This window comes from Haliotis rubra, unplaced genomic scaffold (genome assembly GCF_003918875.1).
Source record: "Haliotis rubra isolate DU_JTF1 unplaced genomic scaffold, ASM391887v1 Scf897, whole genome shotgun sequence".
In the NCBI taxonomy this organism is placed as follows: domain Eukaryota; kingdom Metazoa; phylum Mollusca; class Gastropoda; order Lepetellida; family Haliotidae; genus Haliotis; species Haliotis rubra.
In genome coordinates this window covers 283,096-306,142 of record NW_025767631.1, presented here as the reverse complement: position 1 = coordinate 306,142, position 23,047 = coordinate 283,096, and the positions used below count along the sequence as shown (strand labels likewise).

The following is a 23,047-nucleotide window of genomic DNA, read 5'->3' as shown; positions in this document are numbered from 1 at the left end:
ACCTTGGGGTGAGTGAGTGCTTTTGCTTCGCTTTTAGCAATATTCCAGCAATTTCACGGCGGGGAACATCAGAAATGGGCTTCATACATTGTACCCATGTGGGGAATCGAACCTGGGTCTTCTGCGTGACAAGCGGACACTTGAACCACTGTGCTACACCACCATCCCAAAATGACCTTGGAGATATGACCATCAGATATAGTAGTTCAATTCTCAAATTAGCAAACCTTTATTTCTGCCAGAATTGTAATGGTCAAAATGTTTGAGTGAAATATCCAATTCTATGATGCTTTGACGGTCAATATACTAGGACATAATATTTCCACACACACTATCATCCCAAGAACTTTACAGAAATGGACAGCAGTTCGGCCTTTACAAAAAACACAACACTACTGTGATTTCCAGTTTTAATATAAAAAATCATTGCAGAGGTCAACCAAATATTGGTAAAACCGATTGGGCCCCAAATAACTCCCTCACTAGTGCCACTTACAGTTTTCGACCCATGTAAGAGCATAAAGCTGACCATGAAATCTGTCACACCAACACTGATACTGACTCGGGGGTCGGTGTTACAGCTTCCTGCCTGACAGCATCAGTCAGTTTCTACTGTCAGGGCCTAGAGGTCACAAGATAGATAAATGCATGATGATTATTACTATACTGTACAAGTTACAACTATAGTATCTGATGTACTGACACAAAACAATGTCACTCTAATGTAACCATCTTCTCACGGACTACATTGTGGAGAGATGCAGTACTTCTGCGGTATGTCCACCAATGATAACCAGATGACACACACCAGATGGGCTGACTGCCCTACAGGGAAACTCACATTGTGGTCATTGTTTTTGAAATCTCTTATTCCAAAATATAATTCTCTCCTCTTTTGCTGGCAATCGAGCATGATTCATGGGAGATGCCAAGATTTAAACCGAATTATTCCACTGCCCCTTTGGCACTAGTGGTGTATGTGACATGGGAAACAGCAACTAATCCTGCCAGATTTCCACCACTCTCGAGTCTAATCAGGTTAAGACTGGTTTGTACACACTACATCCATGTATGAAATGAACCAGTGTTGAGTGTGACCTGCAAACATTGTGACCACCAGGCTACCCACCGTCCCCACCCCACCGTTCCTCCCCACCCCTCCCATATATGTACACACAGTTACATGATAAGGCAGGTGCCTGCCTACATGTACTTCCTGTCCGCTGCACATCGGTACAAGCTTGTAAATACCAATGAGCCCTTATTGGATTGTTCACACAACGCCATTTCCACAATACCCAGAACCTCAGCACAACCTGTATCATTCATGACCACAACCTTATTTTCACCTTTGTTTTCCCGAGAGGAGCAATAGTTCAGGTACAGTGCCAGTCACAATTAGATTAATTCAAGCAATCTTCTTTCTATGCTTACTCAATGATTATCATTAGTAATCATTTCACCTAATTACACAGAGACAATGTGTTGCCCAAGACACTAACTCCATCTCATCTAGACATGGGCTCCACTCCATGAATCGCACTTCTTAATGTCACAATGGAAAACTTGACTCACATCCTCACACCAACTTTCTGTCCTGTCTCCAGTGAAACCGCTTGAGTTACTCGACGTGTGGAGGACTCTTGTGAATGTCTTTAGTCCCGCGGTATCAGCCCTAGTTCCTGCAGACACACGCTGGCAGCTTGGGCTTTGGCCAGCTTCTTGTTGGCACTTACTGCTGATGACTGGTACTCCGCGCCGTTCACAATAACCTGCAACAGGAGAACAGTAACATCAAAAGGTTGAATAACCGCCAGAAATAGGGAAATAATTGATTGAAGAAGTGGAAGGATTGCCTGAAATAGGGCACAAGCTTGAAGAAGTAGAAGAATTGGGAGAAACAGGGGAAATAGCTTGAAGCAAAAGAAGGATTGCCTGATACAGGGGAACAATAGCTTGAAGCAGCAGCAGGATTGCTTGATACAGGGGAACAATAGCTTGAAGCAGCAGAAGGATTGCCTGATACAGGGGAAATAGCTTGAAGCAGCAGAAGGATTGCCTGATACAGGGGAACAATAACTTGAAGCAGCAGCAGGATTGCTTGATACAGGGGAACAATAGCTTGAAGCAGCAGAAGGATTGCCTGATACAGGGGAAATAGCTTGAAGCAGCAGAAGGATTGCCTGATACAGGGGAACAATAGCTTGAAGCAGTGAAAGGATTGCCTGATACAGGGGAACAATAGCTTGAAGCAGCAGAAGGATTGCCTGATACAGGGGAAATAGCTTGAAGCAGCAGAAGGATTGCCTGATACAGGGGAACAATAGCTTGAAGCAGTGAAAGGATTCCCAAAAATCAGGGGCACAGCAGCTTTCTGAACACCATCCACGCTCTGAACACTACCCACTATCTGAACACTACCCACTATCTGAAGAACTCCTTGCTTCCTGCTAGAAATCATGTAGTGATCAACATGTTATCAACCCATGTCCTATACCCATCTTATTTCCCTTCCAACACTGCCAAAAGACCTATCCAGATGACTGTACATTAATGTTATACTCGTCTACCTTGAAGAGGAAGCTTTTCTTGTGATCTGGACCAGATTCTTGCACAATCACAAAGTTTGGCGGTCCCCATCTTCTCTTGTTGCAGAGTTCAGTGAGGGCTGAGACGGGGGTGTTTACCTGAACCATTATGCAAGAAGAATCATAAAACCAAAATCTGTTAATTCAGGAAAAAGAATATTGACTTTTGAATTCCTTACTTTCTGTGATTGTTCACTGTGATCAGTTTCATGGAAGATGTCATCAATTCTTCCAATTACACGAGGTCATATTTAAAAATAAGTATAAACAAATCAAATATTAAGCATAAAGTTGAACATTTTAATATAAATTGTATATTTATATACTTATCCTATCTCACGACTTGCACCTCTCTCTCTTGCTTCGACTTTTAGTGGAACGACTGGAAACTTTTTTCCATAGGCCTCCATTCGCCCGTGCACTCCATGCTGCTCTCCTTAATAAGCTTCCTAGTTCCTAATAAAGCTTGCAGCATGCTCCACTAATTGCCCACATGACTACCTTGAATGATCATTCTCATCTTGGAGCCAACGTTGTAATCTGAGTAGTGGGGAGGCCGAGCGGGCATCCATCGCGTGAGATAGGATAAGTATATAAACATACAATTTATATTAAAATTTTCAAATCTCACGACTTGCACTTATCCCACATTTGGGCGGCAGGCCACAGATTACCCTTCTGTCTCGACAGTGCGAGCAGCTGGTCTTGGAGCTGTGTGGACTGATGAGAACCGTAGATAGCGATGTACAAGAGAGGCCTGTTACGCATGCACGCAACTCCTATGCTTGTAGTGGGTTCTCCAGAACTCCTTGGCTTACTATCCAACAATCCAAACGAGTACCTGAGCTGTCTCAACTGCTGCAAAGCTACCCCCAGGGGTAGATAACTCAGAGTGAGCGGGAGATGCAGGCATGACTATTTGGACTGGATCAATCTCAGGAGGAGAACCAGATGAAGAGCCAGGTGCTACCGAAGTCGGATTGGCTGGAGTAGAAGGCTGTATTTGGTTCCAGGCTGAGGTTATGGCCCTGATAATAGTATTAAGATCCGGAGTCGCTGTAGGAGTGGGATTGTTCAATGAACTGTGGGGGACAGTTGGCTAGTTGAACGCGGTTGGCCAGGCTCCAAACAAACTGAGACAGTCGAGGGGATATGTACCGATGATCTGGAAGATGATAGTGTCGATCTAAGGTTGATGGGACAGGCAAGGATGGATTATCGATCACAACCACCCACGAGTGATCTGACGTTATAGAAGGAGGTGATTGATGCGCACGTAATAGGTGCCGAACGTCCTCAGATAAGTAAGAATCTGATGAAGCCTCCATAAAATCCTCTTGAACCACAGACGTCCCTCTCTTGCGTGACGGTACGATTTTCTGTCGCTGTAGCTTGATACGCTTGGCGGGAGTGGGATCAGATTCTGTTGATTTCCTGTCCCTATCGGCGATTCTCAGGGAGCAAACATGAAGGTAGGCCTTAAAATCCTCATCTTTTAGTGAATTACACTTGCCACATCATTTGTTCCAGTTACATTGTCCAATACAGTCACTGCAAGACGAGTGAGTGTCGAGGGACAAATAATTTGTCTTGCATTGAGCACAAACTTTCCTTTTCCTTGACTGATTATCTGTTTTCCCCATGATGTTAGGGTGAAATAATGTCCCTAATATACAGCACGTCCACACAGTCGTGCGACAAGAAAGAGAATGATCATTCAAGGTAGTCACGTGGGCAATTAGTGGAGCATGCTGCCAGCTTCATTAGGAACTAGGAAGCTAATTAAAGAGAGCAGCATGGAGTGCACGGGCGAATGGACAAGGAGGCCTATGGAAAAAAGTTTCCAGTCGTTCCACTAAAAGTCGAAGCAAGAGAGAGAGGTGCAAGTCGAGAGATAGGATAAGTTTAAAAATTGAAGGTACAGTTTCCATTGGTAGAAGGTGGCTTCGTGATTCTTGCCACTCACCCGACAGGTCCTTCTTCACACGGGCCACTGCCCCTCCCTTTCGTGTGTTCTCTCCCTCAGATATCAGACCTGTCAACAACAATAACTGGTCAAAACCAACACACACAGGATACAAAAGACATCAAACACCAAGTAATCTTGATATTCATCCGCCACTCATGAACTGAGCAAGAGCCCTGGCCTGCCTAAACAACTCTGAATCATGAATGACAGCACAGATGCTAAAGTTTAATCATTCCAATAGATAAGTTGCTGAGAGTCATAGGCTCAACACAGTCACCAGTGAGGTGAGGAATTTACAAAGATGCAACTTTGGCCTCTAGCCTGCATCAATGTATTATTTCAAAACTTGCAGGACAGGTCCTTTGTGTTGGACTGAAATAGTTACAGACAGTCAGTAGAATTGCTGGAGGATAAGCTCCAGTTTCCAGGAGTCCTACCTTTTCTATCCACCTTGAAGTCTAGCATCAGGGGCTCCTTGGAGCCCTCGTTGTTCTTGCCGAGCCCTTCCCCTGGCCTCCAGCCCATCTTCTCCAGCAGCCATTTCCCAATACCCCCTTGTACAGGTGCTGCCTTCTTCAGCTGGTCCTGACAATACCAAGCAAAGGGAGGTAAGCCACTGTAAGCCCTGAGTACAGACCACCTTCAACTACAGCATCTGCCCTACAAGCAACACAACCACTGTGCCTCTAAATGTAGGATCGTAATGTGGGACAGTGCTTTGAATGCTTGATTGACTTTGATTTTCTAGCTATAAGAACGACATTGTCTTTCTATAGCTTGGAAAATGTCCCATGTTATTTTGAAATATGTGCAAGGTATGTGATACCTGCCTTATCATAGTTGCTTTCATTAAAGAATTTGCAAGGCATCAATCTTCTCGATGATTTCCATTGAAGCAAACATTCATAGCTCTAAAAACATAAATGCACATAGAGAGGCAACCTTTCACCATAATGTATATGAGCTTTAACCCTTTTGTCAAACACACAGACAAGAAAATTGTCTCTGTACAATAAACTCACTCACTTGCTCAATCACTCAATCACACACTCACAATATTTACTGAAGCACTGATGTAACACGATACAAAACACAACTATCATGCTGATACTATACTTTCTTTACTGACAGCTAACAATATCTCCATACCACATCGTAAACATTGACAAGCATGTGTATGTATCTCAACAAGCTTGTCCTGCTAAAAGTAACATTAACACAGAATGCTTATACAAGCTATTGAAACAATTTTCTAAAGCAAACTGGCAACTGAAAATGTCAGTATGTCATTTCAGTCCAACTCTGCACAAACTAGAAATATCCCTGTCATGGTAAGCAGTATTTCAGCTAGGTTACCAGCATGTCAACCTGTCTTGGACAAGCAAACCAGTGGCTGACAGTATGAGCATCAAGTCTTGCCGTCGGGTCAGCTGGGTCATGGCTGACCTATATGAGTTCTATCGATCTCTGTTAGAAACAATATCCACAAATGGGTGCTGGGCAATATTCAGCCTCAAAGACAAGCATAATTTACCCAGAAATTAATTCAAATCAGATATACATACAATTAAAATAATATTTCTATCAAGATCAATAATAGTGTTATTCATACACACATCAAAAATGTCAATGTCAGCAGACAATATCAACAGCCAATCACAAAGGAACACAGAGTGTTGAGCAGGTAGATTCCAACACAACAATAGGCACTGGGTTTGAAGGAACCTCCTACTCGAAATGGCAGTCTTGACAATCAGTCACTGAAATGAAAGGATTGTTGTTCCTTCTCACAGCACTAACACCCAGTTCCAAGCAAGCACTATAACATTATACTCTGTCGTCTACAGATCTTATATTACAGAGTGAAACCATGGGCTATCATGAGTCAGAAACCTCTAATATCAGTCCTAGGACTAACAGCAGGGGTTTATCTAGAGCTGCTCAGAGGCCCAGTGACAAATTTCCCTGTCAGTTATAATACAGTCACTAATGTGATCAAATGTGATCAAATGTGATCAAATGGTGAGGTCTGATAACTGAACCAAGAAAGAAGGAAGAGGCTCAACTGAAATTAAGAAAATAAGGACTTTCAACAATACTGGAATTTTGAAAATATCCATGAACTTCTCTGCTTCACGCGCAGACAGCCAGAAACAATACCCAGGCCATTAATCAGACATCTACATCTAAGAGTCCCACTGTCTATCTTTTAATGGCTAGTTGCAACTCACTACCTTAATAAACACTAAACTGACATACAAAGAGCACACGTGCAGGTAATGCTCATCATAAATTGAAAGTGCCGTAAGTTAATGTGGTAAGGATAAATAGTCATTTTTCGAAATGATGGAACAAGCCTCTATTAGAGACAAGACCCACTGATACTTCAAGTTCAGCATCAAATAGAGAAAACATGCTTATCACAATGTGCCTGCAACTAAGTTTGATATTCTAGATAAACCCCTGCTAATAAGTATATTAATCACTCCAAAAGAAAAATCTACTGTCCAGAAATATGATGCTATAATCTGTGAATTCTCAAAATTGCACTGGTTACAATCTTCTCAAATATTAACTGTCCAATCCTTACTGTTCTGTGACAGTCAAACAGCGGGGATCACCCCTGTATACTTTGAAGGTAACTGGGTGTTATGTGCAGTGAGTACTTACCACCAGCTAGAGTCCTGTACCATCTTGTGCTGTATCTCAGCACTAGAATCAACGTCAACCTACACGCCTGTGTTTTGTCAAACCAGAACCCTGCAACAAGCTTCCAGCTGGTCATACCAAACCGAGTTGTCTCCCCTGAACTAAACTTTGCTTGTTCTTGTCAAAGCCAGTTTGTGTTACTACCATGAAAGAGAGTCAAAATCTTATCTTATTTCAGGAAGGAAGATGAGCATAACCGTTTCACTGAGGAAAACATTATGTGATCAGTGACTCCTATCTGTTAGAGGAATGCCTGGGAATAAAGTTTATACATGAACAATAGCTGGGACTTTCAATTTTCCAGTAGTTTTTTAGCCTGGAAATTTTTTGCAATAACTGACAATGAACAAGAAACACAGAATTACAAGTTTGAAAGTTTTCTAATGTATGCAAATTCATGTGGACAAGTACAGAACAAGATTGTTCCCCCAAGCAAATGCAAGTGTGTAAAGCAATCATCCTAGTGGTACACCATCTCTTTGGCCAAGGACAGTTTTTAACCTTGATTGTTTGCCTACTGGCATTCTTCAATGCCTATTATATTTTAGTTGACTTTTTCTGTTAAACTATCCTCCTGTCCAAACTTAAGACTGTGCAGTGTTTCAGGGGAGACAATTCTCAGCAGGCTGAATGTCGTGGTGTTGGTAGCGGTGCACCAGTATTCAGTGGTATTACAACTGTCCCTGGATTCTTGTCACAAGATTCTCAGCAAGGGGATCTGTGTGGATGCAGTGAATATCAACAGCCAGACTCATCAAATAAACCAAACAGATTGACAAAGTAATATCTGATCTTGAATCAAACATAGTTTCAGGGAGTCTAATTACAGTTACAAATCAAAAGTTCATGTTGATAGTTTGGACACTGCCTCCATACAGACAACAAAGGATATAATGACTTCCAGGAAGTTGTCTGAATCACCTGTTAAACCAGACCTCCCACCATCACAAACATAATCTACTTATAACCAACAGCCACATTTTCAGAAAAGATAAGTGTTCAAGCACAGATCGAAAGGAGTTCACAGTTTCTGAAATAATTCTGAACGTGTTAGGTAGAGTTACCGGGATCCATCTACAAGACTAATGACAACAGTTGACGTACAGAGCGTACATAACACTGCATAAAACTGGTTAATTTCTCTTGCTACAAGCAATATATACACAGAAAATCAGCCACCTTTAAGTAAGTGGTATCTTTAACAGCTGTTCAAGCATCAATAGCAGTATTTTACGAGAACTTTGTTTCATGTTGAACCCTCTACCATTCATTTTGAACACCCTCTGACACATGAGTTTCCAGCCCATCTACCAATCTAGAATGTAACCACTAACAATTCCAGGGAGATAACTACAGTATGGCAGAATGTAACCAGGGAGATAACAACAGTATGACAGAATGTAACCACTAACAGTTCCAGGGAGATAACGACAGTATGACAGAATGTAACCACTAACAGTTCCAGGGAGATAACGACAGTATGGCAGAATGTAACCACTAACAGTTCCAGGGAGATAACGACAGTATGACAGAATGTAACCACTAACAGTTCCAGGGAGATAACTACAGTATGGCAGAATGTAACCAGGGAGATAACTACAGTATGGCAGAATGTAACCACTAACAGTTCCAGGGAGATAACGACAGTATGGCAGAATGTAACCACTAACAGTTCCAGGGAGATAACGACAGTATGGCAGAATGTAACCACTAACAGTTCCAGGGAGATAACTACAGTATGGCAGAATGTAACCACTAACAGTTCCAGGGAGATAACGACAGTATGGCAGAATGTAACCACTAACAGTTCCAGGGAGATAACTACAGTATGGCAGAATGTAACCACTAACAGTTCCAGGGAGATAACGACAGTATGGCAGAATGTAACCACTAACAGTTCCAGGGAGATAACGACAGTATGGCAGAATGTAACCACTAACAGTTCCAGGGAGATAACAACAGGGCAGAATGTAACCACTAACAGTTCCAGGAGATAACGACAGTATGGCACCAACCACTAACAGTTCCAGGGAGATAACGACAGTATGGCAGAATGTAACCACTAACAGTTCCAGGGAGATAACGACAGTATGACAGAATGTAACCACTAACAGTTCCAGGATGTAACCACTAACAGTTCCAGGAGATAACTGTATGGCAGAATGTAACCACTAACAGTTCCAGGGAGATAACAGTATGACAGAATGTAACCACTAACAGTTCCAGGAGATAACTGGCAGTATGGCAGAATGTAACCACTAACAGTTCCAGGGAGATAACGACAGTATGGCAGAATGTAACCACTAACAGTTCCAGGAGATAACGACAGTATGACAGAATGTAACCACTAACAGTTCCAGGGAGATAACTACAGTATGGCAGAATGTAACCACTAACAGTTCCAGGAGATAACGACAGTATGGCAGAATGTAACCACTAACAGTTCCAGGGAGATAACGACAGTATGACAGAATGTAACCACTAACAGTTCCAGGAGATAACGACAGTATGACAGAATGTAACCACTAACAGTTCCAGGAGATAACCACAGTATGACAGAATGTAACCACTAACAGTTCCAGGAGATAACGACAGTATGGCAGAATGTAACCACTAACAGTTCCAGGGAGATAACAGTTCAGTGTATGGAGATAACGACAGTATGGCAGAATGTAACCACTAACAGTTCCAGGAGATAACGACAGAATGTAACCACTAACAGTTCCAGGGAGATAACGACAGTATGGCAGAATGTAACCACTTACAGTTCCAGGGAGATAACTACAGTATGGCAGAATGTAACCACTAACAGTTCCAGGGAGATAACTACAGTATGGCAGAATGTAACCACTAACAGTTCCAGGGAGATAACGACAGTATGACAGAATGTAACCACTAACAGTTCCAGGGAGATAACTACAGTATGGCAGAATGTAACCACTAACAGTTCCAGGGAGATAACGACAGTATGACAGAATGTAACCACTAACAGTTCCAGGGAGATAACTACAGTATGGCAGAATGTAACCACTAACAGTTCCAGGGAGATAACAACAGTATGACAGGCAAATGTAACCACTAACAGTTCCAGGAGATAACAGGGACAGTATGACAGAATGTAACCACTAACAGTTCCAGGAGATAACTACAGTATGGCAGAATGTAACCACTAACAGTTCCAGGGAGATAACGACAGTATGACAGAATGTAACCACTAACAGTTCCAGGGAGATAACGACAGTATGGCAGAATGTAACCACTAACAGTTCCAGGGAGATAACTACAGTATGGCAGAATGTAACCACTAACAGTTCCAGGGAGATAACAACAGTATGACAGAATGTAACCACTAACAGTTCCAGGGAGATAACGACAGTATGACAGAATGTAACCACTAACAGTTCCAGGGAGATAACGACAGTATGACAGAATGTAACCACTAACAGTTCCAGGGAGATAACGACAGTATGACAGAATGTAACCACTAACAGTTCCAGGGAGATAACTACAGTATGGCAGAATGTAACCACTAACAGTTCCAGGGAGATAACAGTTCCAGGAGATAGTATGACAGAATGTAACCACTAACAGTTCCAGGGAGATAACGACAGTATGGCAGAATGTAACCACTAACAGTTCCAGGGAGATAACTACAGTATGGCAGAATGTAACCACTAACAGTTCCAGGGAGATAACGACAGTATGGCAGAATGTAACCACTAACAGTTCCAGGGAGATAACGACAGTATGGCAGAATGTAACCACTAACAGTTCCAGGGAGATAACTACAGTATGGCAGAATGTAACCACTAACAGTTCCAGGGAGATAACAACAGTATGACAGAATGTAACCACTAACAGTTCCAGGGAGATAACGACAGTAACAGTATGATGTAACCACTAACAGTTCCAGGGAGATAACGACAGTATGGCAGAATGTAACCACTTACAGTTCCAGGGAGATAACTACAGTATGGCAGAATGTAACCACTAACAGTTCCAGGGAGAATGTATGGCAGAATGTAACCACTAACAGTTCCAGGGAGATAACGACAGTATGGCAGAATGTAACCACTTACAGTTCCAGGGAGATAACTACAGTATGGCAGAATGTAACCACTTACAGTTCCAGGGAGATAACAACAGTATGGCAGAATGTAACCACTTACAGTTCCAGGGAGATAATGACAGTATGGCAGAATGTAACCACTAACAGTTCCAGGGAGATAACAACAGTATGGCAGAATGTAACCACTTACAGTTCTAGGGAGATAATGACAGTATGGCAGAATGTAACCACTAACAGTTCCAGGGAGATAACTACAGTATGACAGAATGTAACCAGGGAGATAACGACAGTATGACAGAATGTAACCAAGGGAGACAACGACAAGGGAAATAACACCAATATGACAGAATGTAGCCACTCATAGTACAAGGGAGATGACAGAGTGTAATCACAGGGGGATAACTACCATATGACAGAATGTAGCCAATCATAGTCCAAGGGAAGTAACACCAACATGACAGAATGTAGCCAATCACAGTCCAAGGGAAATAACACCAATATGACAGAATGTAGCCAATCATAGTCCAAAGGAAATAACACCAATATGACAGAGTGTAACCAATCATAGTCCAAAGGAAGTAACACCAATATGACAGAATGCAGCCAATCATAGTCCAAGGGAAATAACACCAATATGACAAAATGTAGCCAATCATAGTCCAGGGCAATAACACCAATTTGACAGAATGTAGCCAATCATAGTCCAAGGGAGATGACAGAGTGTAATCAGGGGAGATAACAACAGTATGAAAGAAAGAAGAGAGGAGAATCTGTCAATGATGAAAGGTCTGGAATAACAGTTGATCAAAATGGTTCGGCCAGACCGGTAATACGCCTCTCCCTGTCCCCACTCTGTTAGACTACAGCGAGAGAGGCATGTTACCAGTCTGGTGGGTCGACAATCTCTTCACGTCCTGGATGCACGTCGTACCTGGAATGAGACACTTGGAAGCATTCGCTGACACTGTCTGCAAGTACTGGCTTTGCTCTCTCACATTACCATAGCTAACACTAAGCAAACTAATTTCCTTAACAAACTTCATTTTAACCTAACTTGCATGTTGTCTTTATTCCAGAAAACTACAAACATCTCTCACTGGTGTATCACCAAAATAAACCAATTAAATAGAAATTTGTAGACTTAGCTTTCAGTATTCAAACAAATTTCCTTAAAAGGCAATTTTGTTTATTTTCAACTTTATCAGACATCAATACAACTAACTGTAAGCAGAGATTTGAAGTCCTTCTAGATTATTGTAAGGGTAAGTATTTTGTATGTAATAGCGCAATGTAATCACAATTCAAGTAGCAGGTCAATGGGTCTACTGGATGCCTACAATGATATTCCCAGTTTTCCTAAAGCTAAAACATCCTTCCATAACTAAAGACTTGAAATTCAAACACAAACAACCAAGTTTGCTTAACACAGATAGTATGGAAAGACTAACTTGAGAGGCAGACTCCAGAAGTATGTCATACTGTATGTCTTCTAAAAACCCTGGACCCAACAGACATGTTGGACAGTTTGAGGACATTATACAAAAAGATTTTTGTTGTTTTATACAAACTAACTAACACTACATATACCTGATTGTTTCACCACTATGTAGCTTCAAAATAATACTGATAATATTTGAATGAATGTCATTATTTAGGATACAACAACGTGTAGTTTAATTGATATTAAAGATGAAGATACAGATATATTCAAGCTGAACATTAAATCTAATTCAACTGAGTACAACCCTACATATCATTTCCTAGCTCACATGTTCTCGAGAGATGAGACAAGTTAGAGAGCAAAGTCAGTACCAGGTCCAAATGCCACCACAGATGCATGCTGGGAGGCTGTACCTTCTTAAACCATGCTTGGTTTTTCTTATCTGGTCCTGCCAGCTCCTGCTGAGTGAGAGGCTGAACCCCTGTGCTGCCGGTGAACTGGCCTGGGAGAAACTTGGACTGCGCCCACTGGCTTGACTGAAGTAAGACACACAGAATGCAGGACAATTCAGTCACGGAAATAAATGCTGCTCAATAACAACCGTAACAGTGGCAAATCATTAAGTTTTGTGGTCCATGGTGAATCTAGAGTACAAGAATTCATATACTTTTCCTGACACTGTTCCTTGATGCTTCATTGTAACAGCAGTGTAGTGGTGCGATAGGGTAAATGTTTTACACTGCTTTTACAATGGAATATTGCATACTGTTGTGGAAGAATACGTTGCAACATGCTGAATGATGGTTGAATCATTGTGACAAGGTGGGCAACTCACTGCATTCATTCACATGGGTCAGACAAACTGTAATCATGTTAAATTCGAGCTGGTTATTCTAAACATTACTCATTTAAGTCCATCTCAGAGCTCACTGAAAACAGGCAAATGTTGTTAGTCTTAATAATATTGTTTTGTTTCTGAATCACCTTCTCCTGTGCTTTGTGCATAGAGCAGAGTGCCTGGACATCATATGGGTTTTCTGTGAGCTTCCGCACCAGGGACAGTCTCTCTGACACAATAGCACCGATGTCAATAGGCTGAAATGTAACCATGGAAACATGGGCCTCATTATCCTGTTAATCATGTTGGATGACAGCACTGACACAAGTATCGTTACAGGTAACCTGTGACAAATATCAGATTTGTTACTTGAACACGCACCCACTCCACATGATACTAGAACCATTTAAACGTTTCACACAAAGTACAATGGATGAAGCAATATCACACACAATATCTTGAAGAAATAGCATCATGAGCACCAGTAACCAATCATCCCCTGGTTCCAACAGGTGCTGAGACCAATGTGTACTTTGACTCCTTCAGCAGTACTGATCATGGTTATTTGGCCTTACACTCTAAACATATCTCTACATGAGGCAACTGTATACATCACTAAAACACTGCATGTTCTTAGAGGCGATGGGGAAAGGCAGTGTACACAAACCTTTGAAATATTTTAAATTATGGCAAAATGTAATTTTCTAAGTAAAATTGATATTTTATACTTATCCTGACTCATGATCTTTTGCTTATCTCCCTTTCCCTTTCGAATGGTAGTGGAACACTTGAATCCCTTGAAGTTCCCGAAGCGGACGTATAAATACACTCACCCACGAGTTACCTCCCTTTGCCTTTTCCCGCGCAAACCAGTAATGTATACATTCAGTCTCAATTATAACCACACATTTACTAAATCTTACATTTTGAAAACAAACAGCTGTGAAGTGATCATAAGAGGTTTTTGTCTGCAGTACTGGGCCAGTAAGCAGAATGTTTTAACCTTCGAATGTTAGGTAAAGACTTTTCCCCTCCTTCCCTCACTAAGACATCATTTCTATCTGCAGGTTCAGCCTACCTCTGCCGGGGGGTCGGGGAAGACTTTATCCTGCTGGGCAACAACATTCAGTGGCGCACTCACAGCAGCTGTCTGGGACATTGGTGCAGGAATTGCCACAGTTGTTACTGCTGCTGGTGTTGCTACTGTCGTAACCACAGGTGTTGCAATGGTTGCTGTGACAGGGGCTGTTGTCTTCTCCACCGGCACCCACTGATCCTCCTTGGCGCGGTGCTGGCTGCCGCTGGAGACCGGGAACTGGAGGCGGAGCTGAGCACACTGGGTGGCCTTGGCCTGGGGGGTGAGCACTGGCAGCTGCTTCGAGTTCTGTGGGCAAACGGAAGACCATCATACATTCATGTTGATGACTACAGGACTCTATGTCCAGCGTGCTCACCCATACGTTCATGTTGATGACTACAGGTCTCTATGTCCAGCGTGCTCACCCATACGTTCATGTTGATGACTACAGGACTCTATGTCCAGCGTGCTCACCTATACGTTCATGTTGATGACTACAGGACTCTATGTCCAGCGTGCTCACCCATACGTTCATGTTGATGACTACAGGACTCTATGTCCAGCGTGCTCACCCATACGTTCATGTTGATGACTACAGGACTCTATGTCCAGCGTGCTCACCCATACGTTCATGTTGATGACTACAGGACTCTATGTCCAGCGTGCTCACCCATACGTTCATGTTGATGACTACAGGACTCTATGTCCAGCGTGCTCACCCATATGACTACGCTCTATCATGTTGATGACTACAGGACTCTATGTCCAGCGTGCTCACCCATACGTTCATGTTGATGACTACAGGACTCTATGTCCAGCGTGCTCACCCATACGTTCATGTTGATGACTACAGGACTCTATGTCCAGCGTGCTCACCCATACGTTCATGTTGATGACTACAGGACTCTATGTCCAGCGTGACTCTATGTCCAGCGTGCTCACCCATACGTTCATGTTGATGACTACAGGACTCTATGTCCAGCGTGCTCACCCATACGTTCATGTTGATGACTACAGGACTCTATGTCCAGCGTGCTCACCCATACGTTCATGTTGATGACTACAGGACTCTATGTCCAGCGTGCTCACCCATACGTTCATGTTGATGACTACAGGACTCTATGTCCAGCGCTCACCCATACGTCTCACCTACAGGACTCTATGTCGTGTGCTCACCCATACGTTGATGACTACAGGACTCTATGTCCAGTGTGCTCACCCGTATGTTCATGATGATGTTGGGTAGTGTGGAAGGATCCCTCAGTTTGAAGGGGTGGTTGATGAAGGGGCCCTCTCCCTCCTCTCCGTCAGAGTGGCGGCCATATTCGCTGTCACTGTCACTGTCACTATAGCCTTTCTCAGAAATCTTCTTACAGAAATCTGCAAAGAAACTCTTGTTAAAGTAAAAGGTTGATTCTTCTGTGAATCTGAGAATTTGGTTTAAAGCCGCTTTGAACTGTATCTGAGTTAAGTCTATATGATACACAAGGAGAGAATTTGGATGTCAACAAATTGCATAATGCCTCAACTCAGATCCCTTTTCAGTCAGGATTTCTACAGCCCATTCATAGCGATGACTAACCTGTCAGTTCTTCCACAGACTTGCCTCCAGCCTTCAGAGTGGCCAGATCCACATCCGCTCCCTGCTCTCCAGCCTTCACAGCAGCCAGCACGTTGGCACTGAAACAGAACTGGATATACAACAATCCTCACTTGTCATCCAGTAAAACCTGAGGATTCCAAGTCACGGTCAGTGCATTTTCACATTAAGGTAATCGGGTGTGAAGGCAGGATATTATCAGTCTCAATCAGTCCATGAAACTGAAGGGGCAAACTGTCAAATGATCCTTCTGCTTATCATCATTCAACAAGTTTGATGATGTATCAAGAGTATTCTTCTTGTGGTAGACTTAATCCAAAGGACTCACCTAAACATCTTTCTGAGATTCCTGTGGCACACTTGCTACGAGATACATTTCTATCCTCGACTTCCCTGGTGCATGAGCCCTTCCCCACATCATGTGTAACAATACAGATATCGCTTGGACAAAATACATAAAAATATAACTGACTTCAACTCACATGGCTATTTTCCTGAGCTTGGATTTGTCTATTTTCACACGTAAATCTTTTTCCCGATCAGCATCCTTTATTCGTTCTCTCTCTCCTCCTCCTCTCTCCCTATCACGATGTCGGTACTCCCTGTCATGATGTCGCTCATCGCGGTCTCTCCGGCGGGATTTCTCATGTGACCTTGACCTATCCCGTGACCTTGATCGGCTTTTTGACCTCCGATGATGTCTGTCTGATCTAGGATGTCCGAGGCCTCCATAGCTTCTGGTTTCCCACTCATCAGTTCTGAAAACAGCTACACCATGAAAAGATTTTCTGAGGAACCTGTTACCATAGACAGATTTTTTATCCTTTTACATATACCCCGGTACTCATCCTGACACATACTATTTACTTCTCTCTACCTTAACCTGAGATACAGTGGAAACAAGACCAGTAAACATCTCACCCAAATACATACTACTATAAATACTGAATCATCATTGAATGGAGATTAAACAGCCTTATGGTAACCACAACTGTCACAGTGCTCTTTAATTGCTTATTCCTGAAAGCTTACATATCTCTTCATGAAACCACTTAACTACCATGCTACATCACAAATTCTACAGTACAAATTATCACTCCAGATACTATCAAAATATCACACACATATCAGCATGGGAAGAGGCTAAACCAGCTGCTCCAAACCTTGACTCTTTGAAATCTTACATGTTTTAGTCACTAATTATGTCGATACATCCCCACTGAACACAAGCCAGGCTTTATACACAAAACTGTCGAGGAGTCAAGCCTACCTGTCTCTGTGTCGCTCTTTACTTCTCGTACGAGACCGTGTCCGTCTTCTCTTGGGTGACTTAGACCTGAATATAATACAAACATAGGGTCAGGGCAGATTTAATAAACTAGCAGAAGCATGGTATACATATACATATGATAAGTACAGTACATTGCTTAATGCTGTGATGTTACATTTGTAATATAATACATTAATCTCCCATACAAATCTGTTGAACAAAAAATGGTTAATTATGAATGTAGGTGCGTACATATTTTTAGCCACAAGCCAGTAAACTACCAGGCGGGAATAAATTAGGTACAATGGGTGGGAATTCAAAACTGCTACTCTGCCAAGCGGGCGAACGGCAGCCGCCAACTACAACTCCACGTGCAGTGCAATTAAGGGGGAATAACTCCTGTCTATCGCCAATACAGATCAAGGGAGGCGATTCCTGTCACCTTACGTCAAAATACATTTTATACCAAAATAAGACAATAAATCCCCACAAACTAATCTATTTTGAGCTGCTTGCATTCAAATATGCATTAAAAATTTGGAAAACACACAATTGCACTCTGTTGAATATATTTTAGCACATGTAATGTAAAGTGAATTGGTGACAGCAAACAGTCGATGCTACATTAAACATGGGATGAACTAACCAGCAGTCATTACTTTTTATGCCTTGTTTATTTCTGTACACATTATCATCAAACAATATACTGACATTTTCAAACATACAGATGTTACCTCTGTAAGTAATTCTAGAAAAATGTAGTTTCATATGACGAGGCTTGTTAGACATATATGTTAGATCTATCCTCCTCACCACCTTGATCCTACTCCAGGACTATTCCACTTCATCAGTAGGTAATTTATTGTTTCAACAAGGTAGTGACTTAGGCACAAAGTGATAGCGACAAGTAGTTTTGGAAGATGAGCGAGACGGAAGCACATTTGACTAAGGTTCACTCACTGGCTTAAACACAGAGAAGACTGGGCCCAATGAAATAGAGATATAGTGAATAGCCACACCATCAATACCCAGAGTGAATAACTCAGTGCTTCAACAAGCATCTGTGTCCCTGGTCATGTGGCATAATCAACAGGTCCACATCAGCAATTACTGAATCATTTTATAAACACTGCAGCGACATGCTCCCTTGTTTCAAAAGCAGTGATGTCACGGTTATATTTAGACTCAGTGATTCACATCTATGCACCTTTATTCATAGACACCTACTCAAACTCCCCACTTCCACATCTATGTAAAGCTCCTAAAACTCCTCTGATGCAGAGAATAGTACAGAAAGACCTACCTATTGTATTTATTGCTAATATCACTGCTCTTTCATTATACTGCCTCTCAGTTTGTACTGTCATAGTGATACCTTTGTATTGATTCATATTGATTTGTGAACTTAGTTAATCTTAGATATATTGGTAATTACATTACATTTCTACATTATGTGTTGGTTTCCCATCTAGTACTAATACAGACTGATCCCCTTTCTAGTTCCAACATGGGAATCAACACATAACACAGGTCACAGCAAATTCTGGCATTCCCAGTTCAAGTTGTCATATCATTAACACTAACATGTCTAAGGTTTTAGTTTACAAACTGTAGGTTACAAATGTCAGTTGTTACTGGACTAAAGAAAGAGAAAATGTTTATAACACTTCTAACACTTTGTTTTGCACTATTGCACTGACTCCAAGATAACTTTAAATGAAGTATAACAAAAGAATAACTTTATGAAACACTGAGAAAGTTGTTCCTCAACCTTCTTGTCATGGACATTTTGTTGACAATGCTCAATAAATATTTGTTGACTCTAACGATCAGGGCACCTGTCCCTGACGACAGGTAATGTATAGAACTTCATGTCACCTTGATCGAGAATGTCTCCGCTTCTCAGAATTCTTTGACTTGTGGTCCTTCTTGTCCTCTTTCTTCCTCTCCTTCTTTTCTTCTTTTTTCTTCCCTTCTTCAGACTTTTCCTTTTTCGAGTCCTTCTTCCCTTCCTTCCTGTCATCTTTAAAGCTTTTCTCTTTGGAAGTTTTTTCGTTCACCCTTCCCGCTTTTGTGCTTCTTCTTCTTTTTATGTTTATGTTTGTGTTTTTTCTTCTTCTTTGATTTGCTCTTTCCTTCCTTGTCTGAGTGGGAGAGTGACCCAGTTTCTACCAGACCATCCTCCACTACTTCACTGTCCTCCGATTCCTCATCACTTTCGTCACTGGATGAAGACAGAACCTCACCTAGGAGCACAAAATCTGATTGCAAACACAGTGAGTATTATTTTTTGCAGCTAACCAGGAGTTGAAAACGCCCGGGTCGAGTGGAATTCTCCAGTCGGTCAAGTAAATATCCACATTAAACTTTGCCATGGTACAGCAGTGCCAAACTACTGAAATGTTTTGATGATGAAATAAAAATGTGATTGTCTGTTGTTCATAATTGATAATGATTGTTTGCAAAAGAAACCAAATTGTTAATTGTGGTCAAGTGAAATTAATATTTGGTCAAGTGGATTTTGAAAGTTTACTTGACCTGTGTCCAGTGGAGTTTTGAAAAAAATGTTCAACCTCTGGCTAACTATTGCATAAGTATGGTAAATTCACACTGATGCTGCTTTATTAACTAAGGACCATAAAATGACTATGGGCTTCAGGTGAAATTGAAAATCAATCAACTCTGGGTGAGGCATACCATCGTGGGGTGGCATTAGTAAAGACCCACACAATCAAACAATGATGACAGTCAGCCAAGTCACAAAACCTTCCCCTGTCCCTGATCGCCATTTTATCCAGGACAGTATGGACTGATTGGAGTGTATTTGATCTCTCTTGATTCATGGACCCATCAGGTGACCAACCATTTCACAAAGCAATCGGACCTACACCTGTCATAACATCTACAGATTAAACTAAGTTCCTAGAGTGTCACCTCACCTTCCTCCAACACCACTTTCTTCTTCTGGTCCATCATGTCCCCCTGAGTTTATCCAGTCTCTGCTCTGTTTGCTGATCTCCAGCTTGATCCCACCAGCTTTGACTTTACACCCATTCAGTTCGTCGTCATCATCAGCCGTCTCCACATCAGCCCCTTGGCTGATAACATCAACACCCCCCTCCTTCCTTGATTCACAATCCCATCTGCCTTTCTTACTTTCACTATTTGATTTTTCTCCTATGACATTCACACTAGATTTCTTTTCTTCACAATCCCACCGCCCTTTTTTCTTACGCTGGTTCTGTGAAATAGTATTCCCATTAATCATGCTGATTTCCTCATCCAACAATTTACTCATCTCTTCCATTGAACTGACAATATCAGGGTCATGCTGGTCCAGTGTGCTCTGTTCCTCCTTTTGTTTCGAGGCAAGGAAATCTTTGAATAATTCATCAACAATAGTCTGTGAGGCAGGTAATGATAGTGACTTAGTTCCAGAACTTGGTGGATTGGAACATGAGCTTGGGTAATTTGACACTGTTGAGGTAGATTGATTCCGAGCACTAGTCAGAGGGGAGAATGCGGTGTGGGAAGACTCCTCTGCTGGTCATCCAGCATCTTTAGTTTGCTGGCTGGGTTAGTGTGACTAGATGTTTTTGTAGTTACTACTTTGGTTACAAGTATACCAGAAGGCTGATTGGAATCTTGCAATCTTCTTAGCTTTGATTTTTTCCTCTCACTTTTCTGCTCACCAACCGTCTCCCCTGGGAGGGGAATGGCATCCAGAGAGGGGACAGGTACACTCATACTTCACTGTCCCCTTCTTCCTACCTGTAACAAAACAAATATAGTGTCAAAATTCATCACACTTATGAACAGAAGATTAAATTAAGGGAATATATGTACTCACCCCACACAAAAGCTAACTTATTTGGAAATTATCTAAAAACCTATGAATGGCATGACTACTGAACATAAGCTGAACATAGGTCAGTTAGTAGCAGGCAAGGAAATTACATATTTCCAACAATAGATAATGTAGTTGGTTGTCTAGTACTAGATCTAACATGCACTGCATTTCCCAATCCAATGGAAACTATGTGCTGACCGTCACCCTTTTGGCAATGTTTTGTTTTCAAACAAAGCACTTGTTAGGCTCACTTGAAAACACGATAAATGGTGTAGACGTTGTGATGCAATAAAACAAGTGATTTAAAATACTTATGATCACAATGTCAGTCTTTACGATTCGCCCTGCACAGCAGTCCAATGTCAGAATCTCTTGACAGATCACGTTTACCCGAGTACAGCGTCCGCTCAACTAACAACTGATTTGCAAACTATAAAAATATTGCGTTATTTAACTTTGATTACCTCAAGTGACGGATCTGTGTCCCATATGATATAATACAGTTCTCGGTAAGAAACTGACACGCTGCATTATCGCATATCTTCCCCACTTAAAAAATGAGACTGAGAAACATGGCGGAAATACACACAAAGGTAGGTAACTCTATGACTTTTGGTTGTCTCCCCTTATCAAGTATACCAAAACTTCTCACACGCGACGTATTCGTACGTCTTTGTATAAAGTAACAATGTTACATGACCACAATCGTATGTCTGTGTTAGGTATAGGAGTAGTCTCTCGTACAGACCCTGAAGCAAACATATCCAAGAAAGCCCACACAAGTCTAGAAAATGTGGCAAGTCTAGATTTCCTCAGAAAGTATCAGGGCTCCTTTTCATTATATATTTATTTTTTTTACTATGAACTTTTTTCAGTAAAATATGTTCATTTCAGAGCCTAGTTGTTAGTCTAGTATAGGAGTTAAGATCACCTTAAGATCGCTTTATTTAAGAAACCCAGTTAGCTCTACTCTCATATATAGTGTAATGTTTCGCCCTCAACTATTATAGTTAAAGTACGAGGACGTTATGATATACAAGTTCACAATAAAAAACAAATAATTTTAAATTGTGAATATGAACTTGAAGTTAGTTGTAATTAGAAAATATTGTGATGAAAAAAATTACTAACAACGTATTGAAACAACTACGTTCACTGCCATTTCCCCAACCGGGACAGTTAACGTCATTTAGAGTGAGTGAGATTAGTTTTATTCCGCTTTTAGCAATATTCCAGCAATATCACGGTTTGGGACACTAGAAATGGGCTTCACACATTGTGCCCATGTGTGGAATCGAACCCGGGCCGTCACCTTGACGAGCGAATGCCTTAACAACTAGGCTACCCCTACACCCCACGTCAGGTAGAGACAAATTGAGTTAATTGATATGGTTAAACCTAACGAGGGAAATTGTACTTAGTAATATATAAGAAGCTACCAATTAGATGTGCTTTAGCTGTGCTGTTATGGTAGAGCAATTCATTATTCAGTACTTGCTTGACAACCCGTGAAGGTCCGGGTTAGATTGTACCTTCAGTAACCCATGCTTGTCGTAAGAGGCGACTAACGGGATCGGGTGGTCAGGCTCGATGGCTTGGTAGACACATGTCAGCGGTTCCCAATTGCGCAGATCG

The 23,047-nt window shown here is 41.7% G+C and overlaps 1 protein-coding gene and 1 long non-coding RNA gene across 2 annotated transcripts; one reads left to right on the top strand and one right to left on the bottom strand.

The window, feature by feature from the left end:
• Positions 1-396: 396 nt before the first annotated feature.
• Positions 397-21,309, bottom strand: LOC124263730 (protein SON-like). Its single transcript, XM_046698393.1, is given in 17 exon segments — positions 397-1,772; positions 2,571-2,678; positions 2,680-2,687; positions 4,555-4,623; positions 4,995-5,142; positions 13,190-13,312; positions 13,761-13,871; positions 14,693-14,998; positions 15,912-16,072; positions 16,275-16,372; positions 16,775-17,050; positions 17,563-17,628; positions 19,441-19,607; positions 19,609-19,808; positions 19,935-19,957; positions 20,502-21,105; positions 21,243-21,309. Coding segments are annotated over 17 exon segments (2,652 nt in total). The 3' UTR covers positions 397-1,655.
• Positions 11,539-12,046, top strand: LOC124263742. The gene is made up of 2 exons (XR_006894925.1): positions 11,539-11,717; positions 11,752-12,046. It is a non-coding gene; the product is annotated as an uncharacterized LOC124263742 (long non-coding RNA).
• Positions 21,310-23,047: the final 1,738 nt, after the last annotated feature.